Source organism: Carettochelys insculpta, chromosome 2 (assembly GCF_033958435.1).
Source record: "Carettochelys insculpta isolate YL-2023 chromosome 2, ASM3395843v1, whole genome shotgun sequence".
Taxonomy (NCBI): Eukaryota; Metazoa; Chordata; order Testudines; family Carettochelyidae; genus Carettochelys; species Carettochelys insculpta.
In genome coordinates this window covers 139,853,896-139,872,278 of record NC_134138.1, presented here as the reverse complement: position 1 = coordinate 139,872,278, position 18,383 = coordinate 139,853,896, and the positions used below count along the sequence as shown (strand labels likewise).

General features: G+C 40.2%; 1 protein-coding gene across 3 annotated transcripts in view; it reads right to left on the bottom strand.

Moving 5' to 3' along the window:
• The window catches only part of CDH10 (cadherin 10), a 108,485-nt gene that overhangs the window by 55,944 nt on the left and 34,158 nt on the right, over positions 1–18,383 (bottom strand). For all 3 annotated transcript variants that reach the window (XM_074987802.1, XM_074987801.1, XM_074987803.1), the window contains exon 2: positions 10,008–10,302. In XM_074987802.1, the coding sequence (XP_074843903.1) occupies positions 10,008–10,302 (295 nt within the window). The remainder of the gene's footprint in view (positions 1–10,007; positions 10,303–18,383) is intronic.

The following is an 18,383-nucleotide window of genomic DNA, read 5'->3' as shown; positions in this document are numbered from 1 at the left end:
AGCATGATAAAGATTTCTCTTTAGACCATTTCTCCTTATATATTTTCATTGTCTATTCTAGGCTTGCTCCCTTTCTTACTCTGTCCATTCACAAAAAGGGAGTGGTTTTAAAAGAGGCTCACATATACTACCACCAAGCATGGAAGCCCCTAACTAATGCTTAAATTTGTGCTGAAGCACATTGCTGCAAATTCCTTCATACACAACAGAAGGAACTACAAAATTAAATCATACATCAGGGTAAGCAAACTTTTTATATAGAGCCCCACTTTTCCCCCCTGAAATTAGCAGCTCCCCCTCCCCCACCCTGTCTAATGTAATCCAAACTGACAGAAATTTCAGTTATGTTCATACCAAAAAGGAAAAAAAATCTTTTGGCATGTCTAAGAAAATAAAAGTCTTGAGTGTAAAAACTCTACTGATTGGTATATGGATGTTAATACACACACACACATACACACATATACATAAATAAACGATAGCATGCTTCAACATTTGTAATGAGATGCATGAGCCTGAGACCTTGTAGCCAATTGTGCTGTGCCCCCACTTGAAATTTCACATCTTCCCCCACTGCATTGCAAACCGCTGTCCCACACGACTACGATGCAGCACAATATTAAGTGGAAAAAATATCTTTAAACTCTCAATTCAGATAATATGATATCTATGCCTCCTCTTAAAGCCATGTATAGGGGTCAGCAACCCCTGGCACTTGTGCCATTCTTGACACACCAGCTACTTTTCAGCAGCATGCACTTGGAGCTCATTCCTGCTCCTCCCCCATCTCCCATCCCCATGCAGCACGAGGCACTGGGAGGTTTGGATTCAAAGGGAAATTAATGTGGGAGTGTTTTGTTGTTGATATTTTAATTAAAAATAAGTGGTTTATAAAGAAATTAAATATTTGTGTTTTTGTATAAAGACATTCAGTCAAAGACAGCCTAAAGAGCACAGTGAAAGACTCCTTTCTTTTCCTTTTCCCCAATCATAAATTTACATTTTTGCTAACAAAACTGAATTATTTGACCTCATTGTTCCAAAGCCCTAATTATTGTTGTGTATTTTTATGGCATTAGTCATAAGAATTATAGAGCAAACTGACATGTATGTCACTGAGAGACTGTCGTAAGTAGGACTATTAGTGAGTTCAAAAAGTATCACTGGCACTCGGGCCATACACATGGGTCAAAATCTGAAATTTTGGCACTCCATTTCAGAAAGGTTGCCGACCCCTGGTTTATAGACTTACTAGTTGAACTCTCTCCATTTCTTTCTAAATGAAATAGGAGGGGCTCTTAAACAGATGCACTTTATACAGACCAGTTAGCAGCATTTCTTAAAAGGAAGTCAAATGTGGTGAGTTCTACCAAGACTAAAATAGATCAGTCAAAGTTTTCTTTGTAGGGTAGTTTGGAGGAAAAAAAATGGAGAATATGCTTATATTTTCTGACTCCTCAGTGGAACTGGAACTTTGAATGTTATTTGATTGAATTTTGAAGGGTACTAAGACTCTGGATATTGGGTAATATTTCTTTCTTCTATATATTGATCTATTTTTCTTTGGTTTTATGGTTTGAATGCTGACGAAAGGATTAAATTAATGGATATTGAAATGAAATTACAGTAAAACTGTCCACTCCTCTTTCTGCATTTTTCCTTTCAGTTGCATATGCATGGCCTACATACTTCTTCAAGACTTTGCACCCTTAATGAATGAAGGGAAAGTTGATGCTCCGTGCTTTTTTACAAATAAAAGCAATATAGTAAAACAAAATGAATTATGCTTTTCCTTATCAATATTTTCAAAAGTTAACGAATAGCCTTAAAGATGTAAAAATACAAATATTTGAAAGTGCCAGCTTGTCTACATTTTAGCAATGCGTCTTAAGAAACAGAGCTTTCTAAGTAATAGGACATGTATTGCTGTAATTCCACTTTTGATTGTATTATGTTAGATTGTTAACTCTTTGAAGTTTGTAAAATTTTCCGAAGTTAAGAATGCATGCCTTTCAGAAAGACATGTTTTAGTTTAACATCTGTTGTTCAGCTCAATACAGAACTGAATGGGTGAAACTCTATCACATGTACTATACAGGAGCTCAGACTAAATAATCTATTGGTCCCTTCTGAATTTAAGAAAGCAATCTACTTCTTGTCTTCTGAATCTTATACTGTGCCTCTCTGAGAACTATTATATTCCTCCTGTTGTGTTTCTCAATGTGCGCATCCAATATCCAACACCATTTTCATTTGAAGCCAAACCGTACACTAAGCATGAATTAAATTATTCTGGATATGCTTCCCTGTACTTTTACCATTTCTCTACCTGCAGTGATCACTATTGCCAAATGTTTTTCTGTGCAGTTTCACAGGGTAAGGCTATGCTGCAGCTCTGAGCCAGTGTCCCAGTTCAGGTAGATATATGCTATTTCAGCTTATGCACTAAAAATAGCTTTGTGACACCAGCTGGATCAGGTTAGTCATCTGAGTTCAGATCCAGGGGGTCAAATGGGCTTCAGAACCTGAGCTGCTACTTGAACTGTAATGTCCACGCTGCTATTTTTAGCACACTGGTTTGAGCCAAGCTAGCACAAACCAATTTCTCAGGTCAGGAAGCAGGCTCCCACCTGCAGCTTAGACAAACATGCACACATTTTCCTTCTGGGGAAAGCCACAGATCTGATTCTGCTTCCACTCAAATTAACAGGATCATCAATTATCACCAGATGATGCCATGTTCAGGTCAATGTGGAGTCATATCATCTATGGTGGGCGGGCTTGGTGGAGGGATTGTACTTTTCAGGGCTGCATCATCTCTGTGAATTATGCAGCCTGTTTCCCTCTGTTGAGCCTGGCCAGTGACTGCATGTTGGTTGCGGAGCAAAGCAAAGACCCTGCTAAACTTGCTAGACTTTTGTCTCCTACAGAAGTCAAAGATGCAGCTGGGAATCTGGCCCTTGCGTGGGATGAAGGCTGGGACAAAAAAGTAAAGCAAAGTTCCTTGCATGTATCCAGACATGTCACCCAGAATAGGAGCTTTGAGAATAACTAAGGAGGAAAAAAAAAGATTAGAACAGCCAGTAAATAATTCTACCAGCTCAAATTATGTCCTATCTTGCAGCCTTTTTGCCTTCTGTTTGGCTATGCCGAATTGCAGGTGTCTAATCAGCCCAGAAAATTAATTTATTTAAATCAGTTTGAATGTGTTAGCTGTTTTCTTTCTGCTTTGTCTACACACTTAGCCATATTTTATTTTAAACTAAACCCTCTTTCAGGCCATTCAAGTTATGCAAAAGTGGACCTTGACTGCCCTTTCCAAATGCTACTTAGCCATTACCTCTCTGCAAAATTATAGGTACCTTTTAGTAAGCCATTTGTTTCACGTCTGGTAGCCAGTTTTAATACATTTCAATAGCTCTCCCATATACCAGTCTTTATAGATCAAATTGTTGTGAATCAGTCTTCTGTGGGGAACAGTATCAAAAGCTTTTTGGAAATCCGAGCAAAATGAATGCAACCTTTCATTTCTCCTTTGTTTGCCAGTTCAGTAATGTACTGAAAAATACTGAATCAAATGCATCAGATGTCTTAGTGATGCACAATCTTTCATTAATCTTTCCTTTTTATATGAAGGCAGGCTTAGATAAAGCGTGAAAACATGATGCTTTTCTCATGTTCTGTCATATATTACGGTATTTTAGATGGTTAAGCACTTCATTGTATTACAGAAATAAATACTACATCTGAATCTCCTCCTTTAACTTACAGTTGGTGTAAATCAGGAATGACTATAAAACAAAAAGCAAATTTCCAAGAGAGGAATCAGTGCACTTAAGAGACATTTACTGGTGAAGGGAGATCTGCAAATACTCTGCTCCATACAGCCCTACAGTGAGTTTCTGTGCTTAGGATGCGCACACATAAGTGCTGAAGAAATTGGGAAGAGGCAGAGTAACACACTGAGATCAGGATGCGCACCATAAGTCCTGAAGAAATTGGAGGAGGCAGAGTAACACATTGAGATAAAACTTGGGCCTTTACGGAGCTGAAAATACCTTTTTGTGGTAGGACATAAAAGGGACAAGATTAAGCAAATACAGTCCAGCTACTGTGTTAACATGACAAAATAGCTGGAATAAACTGGTGAATTTGGTTCATAACATGTAATGTATAGCCCCATTGTATTGATCTAGTTTTATGCTGGGGTAAATCCTAGTTTTATGCCATTCAGTGGACTAATGCACTGGTAATTAGGCCCATAGTATTTACATAATGCAACTAAACAGTCACTTGGTGGATACTGTAGCTCTCACAAGGCATGACTGAAAATAACTATAATTATACTTTTTGAATAACCCTAAAGTCTGACCTAAATTGGGCATAATATTAATATACTTTTTATGCTTTACAAGTAAGCATCTTAAAACACTTAACAAATAATCATGACTTTAGCCTTTAAGGTAAGGATCAGGCAGAACAATTAACTAGCAGTAAGTCATATAGAAAATGTGTGGCAGAGCACGGATTAACTCCACATGAAGCTCCTTTCTGCTCCGTTCTCCTATCTGCTGTTTCTAGAGCAAAGGAAGAGAAATCATTGCATATGGTTTCCAGTGTGTTAATTTTTGAAATACAAGTGCTATATTACCTACAACAAATTAAACGGTGAAATTAGTAAAAATAATATTAGAAATATTATTATTGTTATTATAAATAATATTCGAAAGGGCTTCTAGGTATATGGCATTCCAGTAAAGTGTACAAAAATGAAGCTGAGACAAGCATAGCATTAGAGATTTATTCAAATGTTTTTGGGTGGTTTATTTAAAAAAAACCAACATAATAATCATGCTTCCTTGGATTTTTATGTAGCTGACTGTGGATTTTATTTTAGTGAGCAGTGGAGGGAAAAAAATTTGGTGAGAAATGTGAAGATGCAATGCAATCATATGAGCCATTAAATCCTGTCATTTTGAGATTCTAGCAGAGCAGATGCAGGACGGCTTTGCTGGGAAATTAACAGGAGGAAATAAAGAAAAAAAGAAGACTACCCAAAGGGTTAGTAAGGTGAGTGACTTAAATAAGATGGGCATGCTATAGAAAACAATTATTGCTCTGATACTCTCGCAGTGAGAAAAGGGGACATATCATACTAATGAGAGAGGGAGCAAAACTGCAAGTAGAGCAGCAGCAGTTATAAATAGTCCCTATTAGTCTTCTAAAGAGAAAGACAAAAGGAAAACTATGTCTGAAGATGACAGGCTAACTGTGGGATGTCCAAGTTGCAGTCCACATGTAAACCCAGAGGGAGGCTACACCTGTGGAAAGTGCACTTTTATATCCATAATGCAGGAGGGCAGAAAAGATTACTGGGTAGAAGAAAAACTAGGAAGGATGACAGCCATCAGAGATACAAAGAAAATCATAGCCTGGGGAATTCATAGGCTATGCTGTTAAACCCTGTAGATATAAGGTGAGATAAGGCTAAGGGAGTGATTAAAGAACAGAATAGTGAGGCTGGAAGAAATGAACAGAGAAACATAACTGAAAGGAAAGAAAGGGTGAAATCATAAAATGAATCATCGGGTTTAAAGTCAGAAACTTCTATTCTTGCCTGAAGGAAATGCGCAGAATTGCCACAGGCAAAAAGCACAGGAAAGAAAATGGATTTATCTGCAGCCATGAGAAGAAAACCACAGCAAAACAAGCGAAATGCCAAGAGGACAGGAAAGAACAAAGAAGAAAGTTATACAGGATAGTCCTTTGGAACTCAGTGAAGAAAAGAATAAAAGAGGAGGATATGTTCAGTAATCTACACAAAAACATCATGGAAGCAATCTGCCTTACTGGGCTACTGAGCTAAATGCCCAATCCTCATCTTTGACCATGACAAGCAAAGGAAAAATGAACAAGATAATAAATATCTTGACCAAGAGATGAAAGTAGATAATACAGCAGGGTGACATTCTAAGACATTTTTTCTCATATGACAACCAGAGGCAGAAGTCCTAAATGCCTAGCTACCACTTCCCACCTAAGCCAGAGCAGCATATTGCTGCATGCATGTCCAGGCAGCTCCTCTGACTGATGGACTGAGGGAATAATCCTGAGTGGTTTCCTATTCTCTTTGGAGTATTTAATGATCAAAAGGGGACAGTGCCTGTACTCTAGAGATAAGGCGACCAGTAGCAAGTGTGAAAAATCAGGATTTACTGGGGATGGTGGACAGGAAACGAAATAAGCTGCCTATATAAGGCAAAGCTCCTAAAATCTGGACAGTCCCCATTTTTGACTCTATGACCATTTGTGCGGCTGCTGGACACTTCCTTCTGTGAAGAAAGGCAGACTATTTGGTATTGACACTCTTTGCTTCTGCAAATTGTGGAAAATCTTGGGGAGGAAGGTAAAACTGACAGGCTTGCTTGGGAGATATTAAATCAGAAAGCAATGGAAAGGGAACTGTTAAGTGATTATTGTTTGGGCTAAACTGTCCGTGGAAACTGCAGAGCAGTTATTGGCTGTTTTTTAAGAATTCTTGGGAAAGAAGATGAGGCCTCATGGAGAAATAGTGCAGATTCCAATAGGGCTAAATGTAATAGGAATCCATAAAACTCAAGAAACTTATAGAATTTTCCATTAAATTCTAACAGATGTTTTAGAGAGCACATAGAAAGGATGTAATTTTCTATTAAATTCTATAGGCCTTTCTCATAAGGGCAATTATTGCAGAAGAGAGGTAAAAGGATACCATGTGATATTATGGTTATGGCTCAGAAAGCACTTTCAGTCTGAGTTCAGTGGTTTATAACTTCATTTGAGAAAAGAATGGACCTTATTCTTCTCAGGGTGCAAAGAGATCTGAAAAAGGTTTGGTGGGTAAATACTAATCAGAGAACAGAAGCTCTGATAAGACCGCTGAAGTGCACCTTTGAATCAGGGTGAAATTTTTAACTTTTTTGTAATTGCTTTGTTTTTACTTTTGATTGCCTCTGCAACCACTCCCTATTCTAAGCACCATCACATGGCATCTTGTGTAATTTTCTATGTTTGTGCTGACTAGGCACAACATTCTATAGTTATGGGGTCAGTTAAACCTCTGTGACATTAATCATATCTGCCTTTCACTACCAATACATGTGAGAAACAATTAAACTGGAAGCAGATATACAAAACAATAGCTACCTTGACCAAAAAAACATAGGCAAAGGCATGGCATAATAGCAAAGGGCTTTGCCTGGGTATATTTGATGTTGTCTCTAAAAGAATTAGCAGAAAATGAAGGACACGGCCGGGGCAAGCACTGTGAATGCTGCCTTGAGAAGTGCCTGGGGAGAGCTTTGGGTCTAGGTGTTGACTGGACAGGCCCTTGGAAGACATTGGAGACCCTTCTGCTTTTTGATTCCTGCTGTGCTCATGCAAACAACAGTCTAGATAGTCACAGTAAAGAAGCACAACTGCATCAGCATCAGATCCTGTTCCTAATGAAACAAACAAAATGAAACAAAAGTACTAGACCCCAAATTTTGGCTAAGTAGTTGGGGCACAAAGGGGCAACATTATTATAGTGAATATGAGTGCAGAATCCTCATCTGGCAGCACTCACCATCCACTTTGCCTAGGTATATGACTGTAAAAGGTGGAAGGCAGTAGAAAGACAAGCCCTATGCTTTCAGCTGAAAACCTTATGAATGCCACATAGCAAACTGTCCTTTATTTACAGACTATTCTTTTGAGTCACTTTTGATTTATATTGCCTGTAGCCTGATAAAAGTCCTGCTGGCAACTCATAAACAGAAAAAGAAAAGGCTATGTGTATGAAATAAAATTGTTCACAATTAATTGTTTGAGTATCTGTACTTATAACCAAGCTAAAACAGTGATGCAAATTTTGTTCTTTACTCCCAGAAGATAGTCCGGTTAACTTCAAAGGGACTACATGTATAAGTAAAAGGGACAGGATTTGGCTCATTATATTGGGAATACACAAATGTTGCTTTCTTTAATAACTACTGCTTCTTTTTAGGTATTCCAGGTATATGAGTTTTAGTTATCCACCTTCGGAATTTGCATTGGAATGGTCCTAGATGCATCAATCTTGTTGGTTTGTTTTAACAACATAATGGCACTGGAAAGGGCGCTTTTGTAGTTTGGAATTTAATAGTAAGTACAATCAAGTTGAAACCCAACATGGAATCATTCACATTAAGTACTTTACATTAGGAAGATACTTTAATGGAAGGCATTGAATCATTTGCATTAAAAGTATCCAACATACTTTTATATACAGTCTAGTGAGATTTTTTAAGAGGACGGTTGTGAGAATGGTTCTGATTATCTGGGATATCTTTTCCAATCCCAGCTGCTGACATATGCCTTCCTTGCCATATGACACAGAACTGTTTTGTCAAAACCTTTCCTTACCTGAAGGGGCATGACAGTTGCCAAGGCTTGCAGTAGTAGAAAAGCTGTAATTTATATATAGTCCATGTTACTTTTGGGTTCCATTTTAAAAACACTGAAGCTAGATAACTGTGTTGTGATCTCATTATTATTCAGACTAGATTTGTAGGGTCTCAGTATAAATAACCCTGTGCAGTGCCTTCTGGAAAATGCATTACTTTTTAAATTAAAATGGTTTGGGTCAGTGTTGAAACTTTGCGATGGTCAAAGGTTTATACTATATAGTAGATACTTCTAGTTAACAATTCAGTTGAAGTTCCATGGGGTTCTTATCTTTTAGTATTCATGTCTTATTCTATTAGTTGCAAATACTAAACAGGGTCAGTGAGGTTTCTCAAAACATTATGTGATATAATTCATACATTCATAGCCACTAAAAAGGAAGCATAACCACAGAGTTACCAAGTTATTTCATTTTCTAAATATAGTAGAAATCTAGTATCACATATACAGCTGTATGCTGACTTCATAAATAGTGATTTTTGTTTTAACATTGACAACTTTTTACCATAAAAATACCTTACAGGATCCTTTCGGAAAAAAATGTTTTTAACATACAGAGAGCTGTTCTATAGTTTGAAGAGGTTAGCTGATATGATATGACCAGAATTATGCAGTTTGCTTACACCAATACCAACTGAACTCAGCAGCATGTGAGCGAATTGGGATTCTTCATGTTGTTTGTCCTGGCTTACAATTACCACAACATCATTGTCAACATGTAGGACAGTGTGTAACACTGATTTTATTTCTTTCCCTGAGATTCTGCATATCAACAGCTCCTATCCACCTCATGTACCAGCCCTGAGGGTTAAAAAAAAAAAAAAAAAGAAGGGGAATTGGTGAAGCCCTCGTTTAAAAACCAGAATAGAAGGTGAAATGAAGTGTAAAGAACAGGTAAACTCCTCCTCATTCTGACTGCCACCAGCAAGTTGAGGGACAGGTAAAAGGGTAACAACCAAGTGCACACCTCTCAAGAGGAGAAGAAAGGCAGAAAATGAAAAAAAAGCTTCTTCGGGGTGCCTGCTGTCAATGCACCAACATTATAAGACAGGAGAAAGGGAGTATAGTCCCTTAGCCATACAACTCATGAGAAAAAAAAAGGCAGATTAGAGGAGCTGCTGTTTATGAAAAAGAAAGGGAATGCTGCACGGGAAGTTTTGTTGTTGAGGTTTTTTTCATAGACTTCAGGAATGGATAAAATTCACCTGGACCAAACCATGATATATGAATAATATATTTTCATTCCGTTTCCAACAGAGTTTAAAATGTATTTAAATCATAAATAGACAAAAGCTCCAACCATAAAAATTGGATCTGGATCTGGATCTGGCTGCAGAATTTGAATCCTGAATTCCAGCACTCTGCACCAGATGTAAGGTTTTATCTTCAACCCATTTATAATTCTCAGTGAAGAAATATACGAATATTATTTACACTCTGAATAAAAAAAACATGACAACTGATTTTATAATGTCTGGGGAAATGATTACTTTAAAGATCATAGTTAAAAGTATTCCCTTACACTAGAAATCACTACTCACCAACTACTGACATTTCAGGAACACTTGCAGTATAAATTTCTTCTGGAAACGTTGGTTCATTGTCATTGATGTCATGGATTTTGATGACAAACTCTGACTCAGGCTCCACTGGCCTCAGAGTTCTTCTGTTAATAGCCTGAGCACGGAGAGTGTAAAAGGCTTTCTCCTCCCTATCAATTCTCCTAGTGGCATGAATATCACCTGTTTTCTCATCAATAATAAAAAGAGTACCAGCCCCATCTCCTGATAAAATGTATTTGAGAGACCCGTCTCCCTTGTCCTGGTCAGAGTGAAGCTAGAGGAGAAAGAGAGAAAGAAAATCTTTTACTTTAAAAAAGGGGTCAGGTTTTTTTTTTTATATTGATCATGAAATCATTCTACATGCAATAAACCAAGATTAGTACAGAAAACACAGTCATTTTCTATTTACATTGACTTGGCACATTGCAATCATTGTGCTGTATTAAAGCATTCACATCTTTCTTCCTTAACACAAAGAATCTTTTTGCTTGACTGTTGTAGCAGATTTTAGTTTTCCAGCAACACCTGTTCTCTGCTGTGAAACATTTGTGCCACAAATCTTAAAGAAGAATTTTATGTTAATGTTGACCTTTTCTTTCCCTGAAGAGAGCCTATTAAAAATTCACAACCTGCTGTGTTAGTTGTAAATTCACTAAGCAGATAAAGGACATGTCAGGATACATCACAATTAAGGAAAACAGAACAACTGGTGGTGTGTCACACAATTTTTTTTTCTTATTAGTTATGTTTCCTTCTTCTGAACTGGAGTACATTTCAGTCGACATCATTATCACTTTTAAGCTTGTCAAACAGTTTAAATGATTTGAAGTAAAAAGCAACAGATGTATTAAGCAATCAGTATTGATTTAAATCATATTATCTAGATATCTTTCTTCACTAATGGTTTCTGACTTTGAAACAGCTATAATATCAAATGTTTTACTATACAGGTTGAACCTGTCTAATCCCTCACTCCTCCAGCAATATCTGTGGTCTGGCATGATTTAGTTATCTGTATGTCCACTTATCATGAGAGCATAAGTGTGGCCAAGTTTCCCATATTTTTTTTTCCTCAGCCACCAGTCTTGGCTCTCAGTGTTCTGTGCCAGTATTTGGAGATATATATGTCTCCTTGAACTGGAAGGGACCTTAAGAGGTCAGCAAGTCCAGTCCCTGACAGATATATTTTTTTAAAAATCTATTTGCCCCAGATCCCTAAATGGCCTTCTCAAGGATTGCGCTCACAACCCTGGGTTTACCACACAGTGTTCAAACCACTGAGTTTACCCCTACATGTTTTCTAACAGCCCAGTAAGCAATGGAAGTGTTGGCAGTGCTGTTTTTCTAGAAAAAAAGGGCAGCTGAACTCAAGCTCCAAATCCGTGTCCAAGCTGCCCCTTGGCAGGGCCCAAACCACCCAGGGAAAGCCCAAGCTGCCTCCCAGCAGGGCCCAAGCTGCCCCTGGAGGCTTAAGTGCCCCCTCATGTGGGGCCCAAGCTCTATCCCCCAGTGGGGCTGATGATGCTGTCCTTGGGGGGCTCCAACCCCCCAGCAGCTTGCCCCCTCCAGACACCCAGCCCCCCCAGAAACATGACCTCCCATACAGCTCCAGAGCCACCTCTCCTGCTACTTCAACCCCCTCGGTGGCTCAACCCCTCACGTGGTCCCAACCCGCCCCCATCAGCTTAACATTCCCCCCCACGTGGCCACAACCTATCCCCCAGCTTAAACTGCACACTCATCCAAGCTGATGCCCCCCACCCCCTGATTCACCCACCCACCTTACTTCACCCTCTACATCTGGTTCCTAGTGGCTGCCCCCTCCATGTGGCTCCCCTCTGCTGGCATTTCAAGGCAGGGAGGGAGCAGAGGAAGAGTCAGCCACAGGTGGCTGTATCCAAAGCTGTAAATGGCTCTTAAAGAGCCACATGCGGCTTGGATGGAGCATCCCAGCCAGCTTTTGAAAAAAGGTGCCAGAACACCATTCTGGGGCCTTCTGGCAGAAAAAAAGCCCTGAGTGTTGTAATGCTGCTTGACAATGTTGACCTCACATGGTTTGGTAAATGTTCTTGTTCAGCACCAGTCAGGTCCCGAAGGTGCCAGACGAGAGAGGTTCAACCTGTATCATACTATACTAAAACATAATTGGCTATGATAAACTTACTTCAATATCACTTTCCCTGCTTCCTGTTACACAGCTCCCTATCTCATTTAGTCCACTAGGTTTGATTTGAAGAACTGAATTATTCAATATTTTTCATACTGAAATGTATATTTTACCATATACATTCAATAAAATATGGTATATTTTAAATGCTTTTAAGTTTTCAATATGTGTCATATCTGATAAAGGCTCTCACTATGCCTTACACCCATCATCTCGCTGGAGCATTTCTCTGCCAGGTTTCCCTATTGTTCCAGCTCTTGGGCTACGTCTACACGTGCAGCCAACATCGAAATAGCTTATTTCGATGAATAACGTCTACACGTCCTCCAGGGCCGGCAACGTCGATGTTCAACTTCGACGTTGCTCAGCCCAACATCGAAATAGGCGCAGCGAGGGAACGTCTACACTTCAAAGTAGCACACATCGAAATAGGGATGCCAGGCACAGCTGCAGACAGGGTCACAGGGTGGACTCAACAGCCAGCCGCTCCCTCAAAGGGCCCCTCCCAGACACACTTGCACTAAACAACACAAGATACACAGAGCTGACAACTGTTTGCAGACCCTGTGCCTGTAGCATAGATCCCCAGCTGCCGCAGAAGCAGCCAGAAGCCCTGGGCTAAGGGCTGCTGCCCACGGTGACCATAGAGCCCCGCAGGGGCTGGAGAGAGAGCATCTCTCAACCCCCCAGCTGATGGCCGCCATGGAGGACCCAGCAATTTCGACGTTGCGGGACGCGGATCGTCTACACGGTCCCTACTTCGACGTTGAACGTCGAAGTAGGGCGCTATTCCTATCTCCTGATGAGGTTAGCGACTTCGACGTCTCGCCGCCTAACGTCGAAGTTGGTGCCGCTACTTCGAAGTAGCGTGCACGTGTAGACGCAGCTTTGGGCTCACCTCTGTATTATTCCCTGATTTCAGTCCTTTGGCTTCAATCCTTCAGCTCAGAGATTCAGAAAGTCTCTCTCTGTGCTACTCTCAGCCTTCATTCCTCTCCTGTCTTCTCTGACACTGGCTCTATAGCCTGGGAAAGTTTGGAGGTGAACCCCCTCTTTCCCTCAAACACCTCCTATTTTCACTCAGCTGATCTGGTTTGTTGCTCTCTAGAAAACTTTCACTGCTCCCTCCTTTGGAGCACCCCCTTTCTGAAGCTCTTATTCCAAATCTTCCCATCTTCTGAGCTCTCTTTTCTCTGAATTCTTGATTTTGAATTCTGTTGCCTTTGGACATCACTCATTTATAACTCCCAGAGGGCACTAGGGTTGCCATATTTGAACCTTCAAAAAAGAGGACACCACTGAGAGGGAGTGTATCAGAATCAGCATCCACCAACTCACATTGTATTAATGTGCTTTAGTATATATACTACATTAACACAACATGAGTTGGTAGATACTGATACAGATACACTCCCTCTTATGGGTGTCCTCTTTTCTGAAAGTTCAAATATGGTAACCCTACCAGAGGCAGACCTGCCCTCCCTGTTAAACCAACTAAGGTGCACCAGGACTGCAAAAATTTCATTTAAGGAGCCATCTACAGGAGTGCCCACCGGCAGGAAGTGGGGTTGGTCAGGCACCCTTCCTCCAGTTTCTGCAAGGCCACAAATGGTGGCACTTCCATAAATCCACCTTCAAGTCAGGCTTATAAGGAAACTGGGCTCCCTCTGGAATGACTATTTCTACTAAGCATTTGCCACCTACTAAGCTGTGACAAATGACAGCTGATCCTATCCCATCAGATCCTGAAGCTGCTGTGGGATAGGTGAAAAAAACTTCTTACCTGCCCCAGCCAATCTGTCTATAAGGGAAAAATTCCTCCTCAGTCCCAAGAAGATGAGTACTGCAATTCCCCCAACAGCCTAAAAACCTGGTTCCATGCTAACCCCATTTGGGGAGAAAAGAGGAATAGCAGGTCTATAAATAGTAACAGAGAAGTAGCTGTGTTAGTCTGTATACCTTCTTTCTCTTAAGTGCTCAGGGACCCAAAGGCCTTTTGGAAAACCCCCATCTCAAGGCAATCTCTATCCCCCAAAATAAGTATATTGTCTAAAGGAACTACAACCTGTTCATCACTAGCTGAACAAACAAAGCCAAAGTCACAGTTGCAGGGACCCCCATTTTTAGAAGCTTTTGATGGATTCTCCCATAAATGGAATATTCTGTGTATGTGATATATTACCTGTGTACAAATATATATGTTCAGTATTTAAAATATTTTAGAATTCATTTCCAATTGCAAAATCCTGAGTCAATAATACTGTCATTTTAAATACCAAATTATTGCATGGAGTCACAGGTTATCCCACTTTCTTAATACTATAGCAAAGTCAAATATTTCAGAACTACAATGTTATCTTTTTAGATCACAGAGGCTGTGTCTACACGTGCTGCTTCTTCCAGAAGAAGCGGCTCGCTAATCAGCTATCCGCAAGATGCTAATGAGGAGCATAAGTAAATTTTGCACACCTCATTAGCATATCAGCATGTGGTATGCTAAAGCTCTTCCGGACTCCAAAGTACACGTGCAGATGTGAGGCCCACAGGGACCTTCCAGAAGGAGGGAAATTTTGGGGAAGAAGGGATTTTTGAAGGAGGGTTTCCTTCTGGAAGATCTCCAAGGGCTGTACTTCTTCCAGAGTCCGACCCACATGCTGATATGCTAATGAAGCATCAAAAATTTGCATCCATGCCTGCTTAGCATTGTCTGGATAGCTCATTGGTGTGCCACTTCCAGAGAAAGCGGCACGTGAAGACACAGCCAGAGCGGTTACATGTAGTGGTGACAGGCTAATTTAAAACGGACATTTTCTTTGCCAAATTATTGTAGTGATGAAGGGAATATCTGTTCTCCATCCGCATGGGGAATTTCTAACAACTTCAATGGGAGTTGCACATGCAGAATGAATTAACTTCACCTGCATTAGAGATGTGCTTGCACAAGATTCTTGGGTTTATCATAAGAAGCTTACCATATCATTGTAAGATTCACTCCAAATATTCAGTGTCACCAAAAGGTACTTACACAATCCTGATAAGCACTGAATTTCTAGAAGTCTCCCAATGCTAAGGGTGCTGGGAGCACACATCACAATTGCAGATAGGCAAAGATTACAGATGAAGAATCACAGGTATAAAGCGATGAGTGATGTTGTATTCAAGAATAAATGTAACTGCATTAAAGGTGGGAGACACTGAAACAATGTCAGGGTTTAACGTGGGGTTATAGACTCACTTTCAACTCTCATTCATTTGTGAATTAGATTACATCTCTTGCTGAAAAATAAGCTTTCTTAGGTTTTCTCATTTGTAGGCAGCCAGCAAATAAAGGTGATGCAAAACTGTAATGAGAGAAGAGTGGAGTCCCCTTCCCTTCCTGCAAAAACTCAAATGATAATTCCAGTTTGAGGGGTGAAGGAAAGTCTGAGTTGGTTATTATTTTATTGAGAACCATCTTAAACAACTATTCAACTTACTTGTATAGTAATTTGGGGAATCTATTTCCTTCATGTCCATAAGATATGTTGAATAAATGCATGGATCCATTCTTGGCAGATAATTTTAGTATTTATATATTTACTAGGGTGAATCCTGAAAATTTTCCAAGACTAAACAAAGTTTTAGTTGACTGACTCCATGATGCTTGCCTGCTTTATGTAACTTGGATGGTTTCCATTTGTCATATAATGAGTGTAGCATATCTAGACATTCTGAATGAAGGCAGTGCAGAATGGAGACAGACATAGGAGTCCCTATTTTTGCTGTAGTACTGTGCATAACAATTACAATATTTTAGATTAGTTTGTTATGAATTTTAAATGGAACTGTATATCTCAAAAAGGGATCATGAACCTGTGCTGAGCTTCAGAGATTTGTCATATTTTGAACCATCTGTCACCTGCTATGTAGGTACACAAAAGTGTTTAATAAACTGCTGGTGGAAATTTAACTGTTCCTCGTCATCCACTGCATTTGGAACAGTTACAACATGTAGTCAGTAAAGAGTATCTTCCTCTACAACAGGGGTGGGGAATAACTTTAATTGGGAGGCACTCTAAGAATTTAGTAAGTGGTCAAGGCCCACAGTCTTCCATGATATTAATGCAGGAGGTGTGGTGTCTGGGATAGAGGTTGAGTGCAGATGGGAGCTTAGGTTTTGTAGTGCAGGAGGGGTGTGTGGAATCTGAGAGGGAGTTAGGTAAAAGGGAGGTGAAGGAGAGGCATTGGTAGTGGACTGGGGTGCAGGGTCCAGAAGCAAGTAGGAGGGTTCTGACTGGTGAAGGGACATAGGAAGGGGTGCAGGGATTGGGGTTATGAGTGGGGATAGAACATAGAAGTCTGGGTGAGGACTGTGACCTGGAGAAGGAGTATAAGAGGGTATGCAAGGACTGGGAGGATGTAAGGGGTACAGGAGCAGAGGGTACAGAGTGTTCGGGTTATGTTGGGTAAGGGAGCAGGAATCACGGTGGGGAGGGGGGAGCTGGGGTGCCAGAGAGAGGCTCCGACTGGGAGGCACTTATCTGGGTGGCTCCTGGCCAGCAGCTCAGAAAGGTCCTTAGCCAAGGACCATGCCTTCCATGTCCTTGCTTAGAGCAGCTGCATGGCCCATGTGTGCTGCTCTGAGCTGAACACTGCAAGCCCAGGGGGAGAGAGGAGGAGCGCTTCAAATGCTGCCTGCCCTGCAAACAGGCAGCTCTTACAGGTCAGAAACTGGCCAATAGGAGCTGCATGATTTTCCTTTGGAAGGGGGCAGAGTGAGAAGCTTCCACCAGGCTCAAAGAATTCACAGAGCCCCACAGATGGTTTTTCAGAGCAGTTAGCAGAGGTGGGGCATGCAGAGAGAGGGTGAATGCTCCCACACACAGGATCCAGAGGCTCAGCATGATGGATCTAGCCCAGTGGCTGTATTTAGCACAGCCTTGCTCCAGAGCATCCAAATGAAAAAGAAGTAATTAAATATAAGACTTTGGGAACACGCTTTTTTTTGTGCTGTCTGACTGCCCGACGGCAAAGCAGAATGTTTAGAAGGAGTCTGCAGTTTCCACACTTAGCACATAAAGACTTCAGAAGAACTCACAGGAGGACATATTACCATGGTGTCACAGACATTGCAGGGGCAGGATCATGGTGCCCAGTCCTCCTTAAACAGAACACACATACTGCAGTAAGACACTCACTCTTTCCTTAACCTGCAAGGTCTGTATGTCAGCCTACAATGGCAACTGAAGGAATGAAACAGTAAAACACATGGGACGGAAGTTAGGAGGTAGACAGTATTCCAGCTTATACTCAAAGCACTGTTACATTTCATTTCTGTGTGTCAGAAATGAAATAACTTCTGTAATATGTCCCAGCCTTACTCTATTGTGAGACTGAAAGCTTGTCCTCTGACATTGACTTCAAACACAGAATTATCCCAATGGGGCAAAATAAACTTTATAGCAAAATAGCCACATGGAGTACTAATATCAGAAACATGTAATACTATATTATTTAAAATATTTCTGTTAAAACATAGGTATATTGTACTAGATGAAATGTGATTTGTCTTTCCTGATTAGCTGGGTAGCTGGCATAAATAAATAAATAAATAATAAGCTGGTGGATTTTTTTTTCCAGTATATTACTTTAAGCATAAAACATTTCACGTAGCTCTTTTGGCTAATGGGCATCTGTGTTTCATGACAGCCAAGCTGAGAAAGAAAGAAACATCTGTTTCACTTAGCAATTTTTCTCACAAAACCATCAGCTGTGAAGACATGGTTTTGTGTTTCTATTCATACCTGATATTTTGCAGACCAATGAATTTTGTGTTTCTACCTTCCATTAGAACAGTTCATTTTTCATTGGGCATCACTATATCCTTTATTTTACTTGACAAAACTAGAATATCTCCTGTCTTTTTCCCCCACCAGGTGTGATTCACTATACAGTAACTATAATTATAATATGTCCCAGCCCTGTACATTTCCTTATCAATCTACACTGAAATTAAAAAAAAAAATGTTTATCCAAAACCACGTTCCGAGTACTGTCACTTACTATGATCATAGAGTCTGATGAAAATGAAGATAGTATAATAAATAATGGATAATATTTGGAAAGAGACCTGGCTGCAAGCCTATTTCATAGAATCATAGAACACTAGGACTGGAAGGGACCTCAAGAGGCCATTGAGTCCAGCCCCC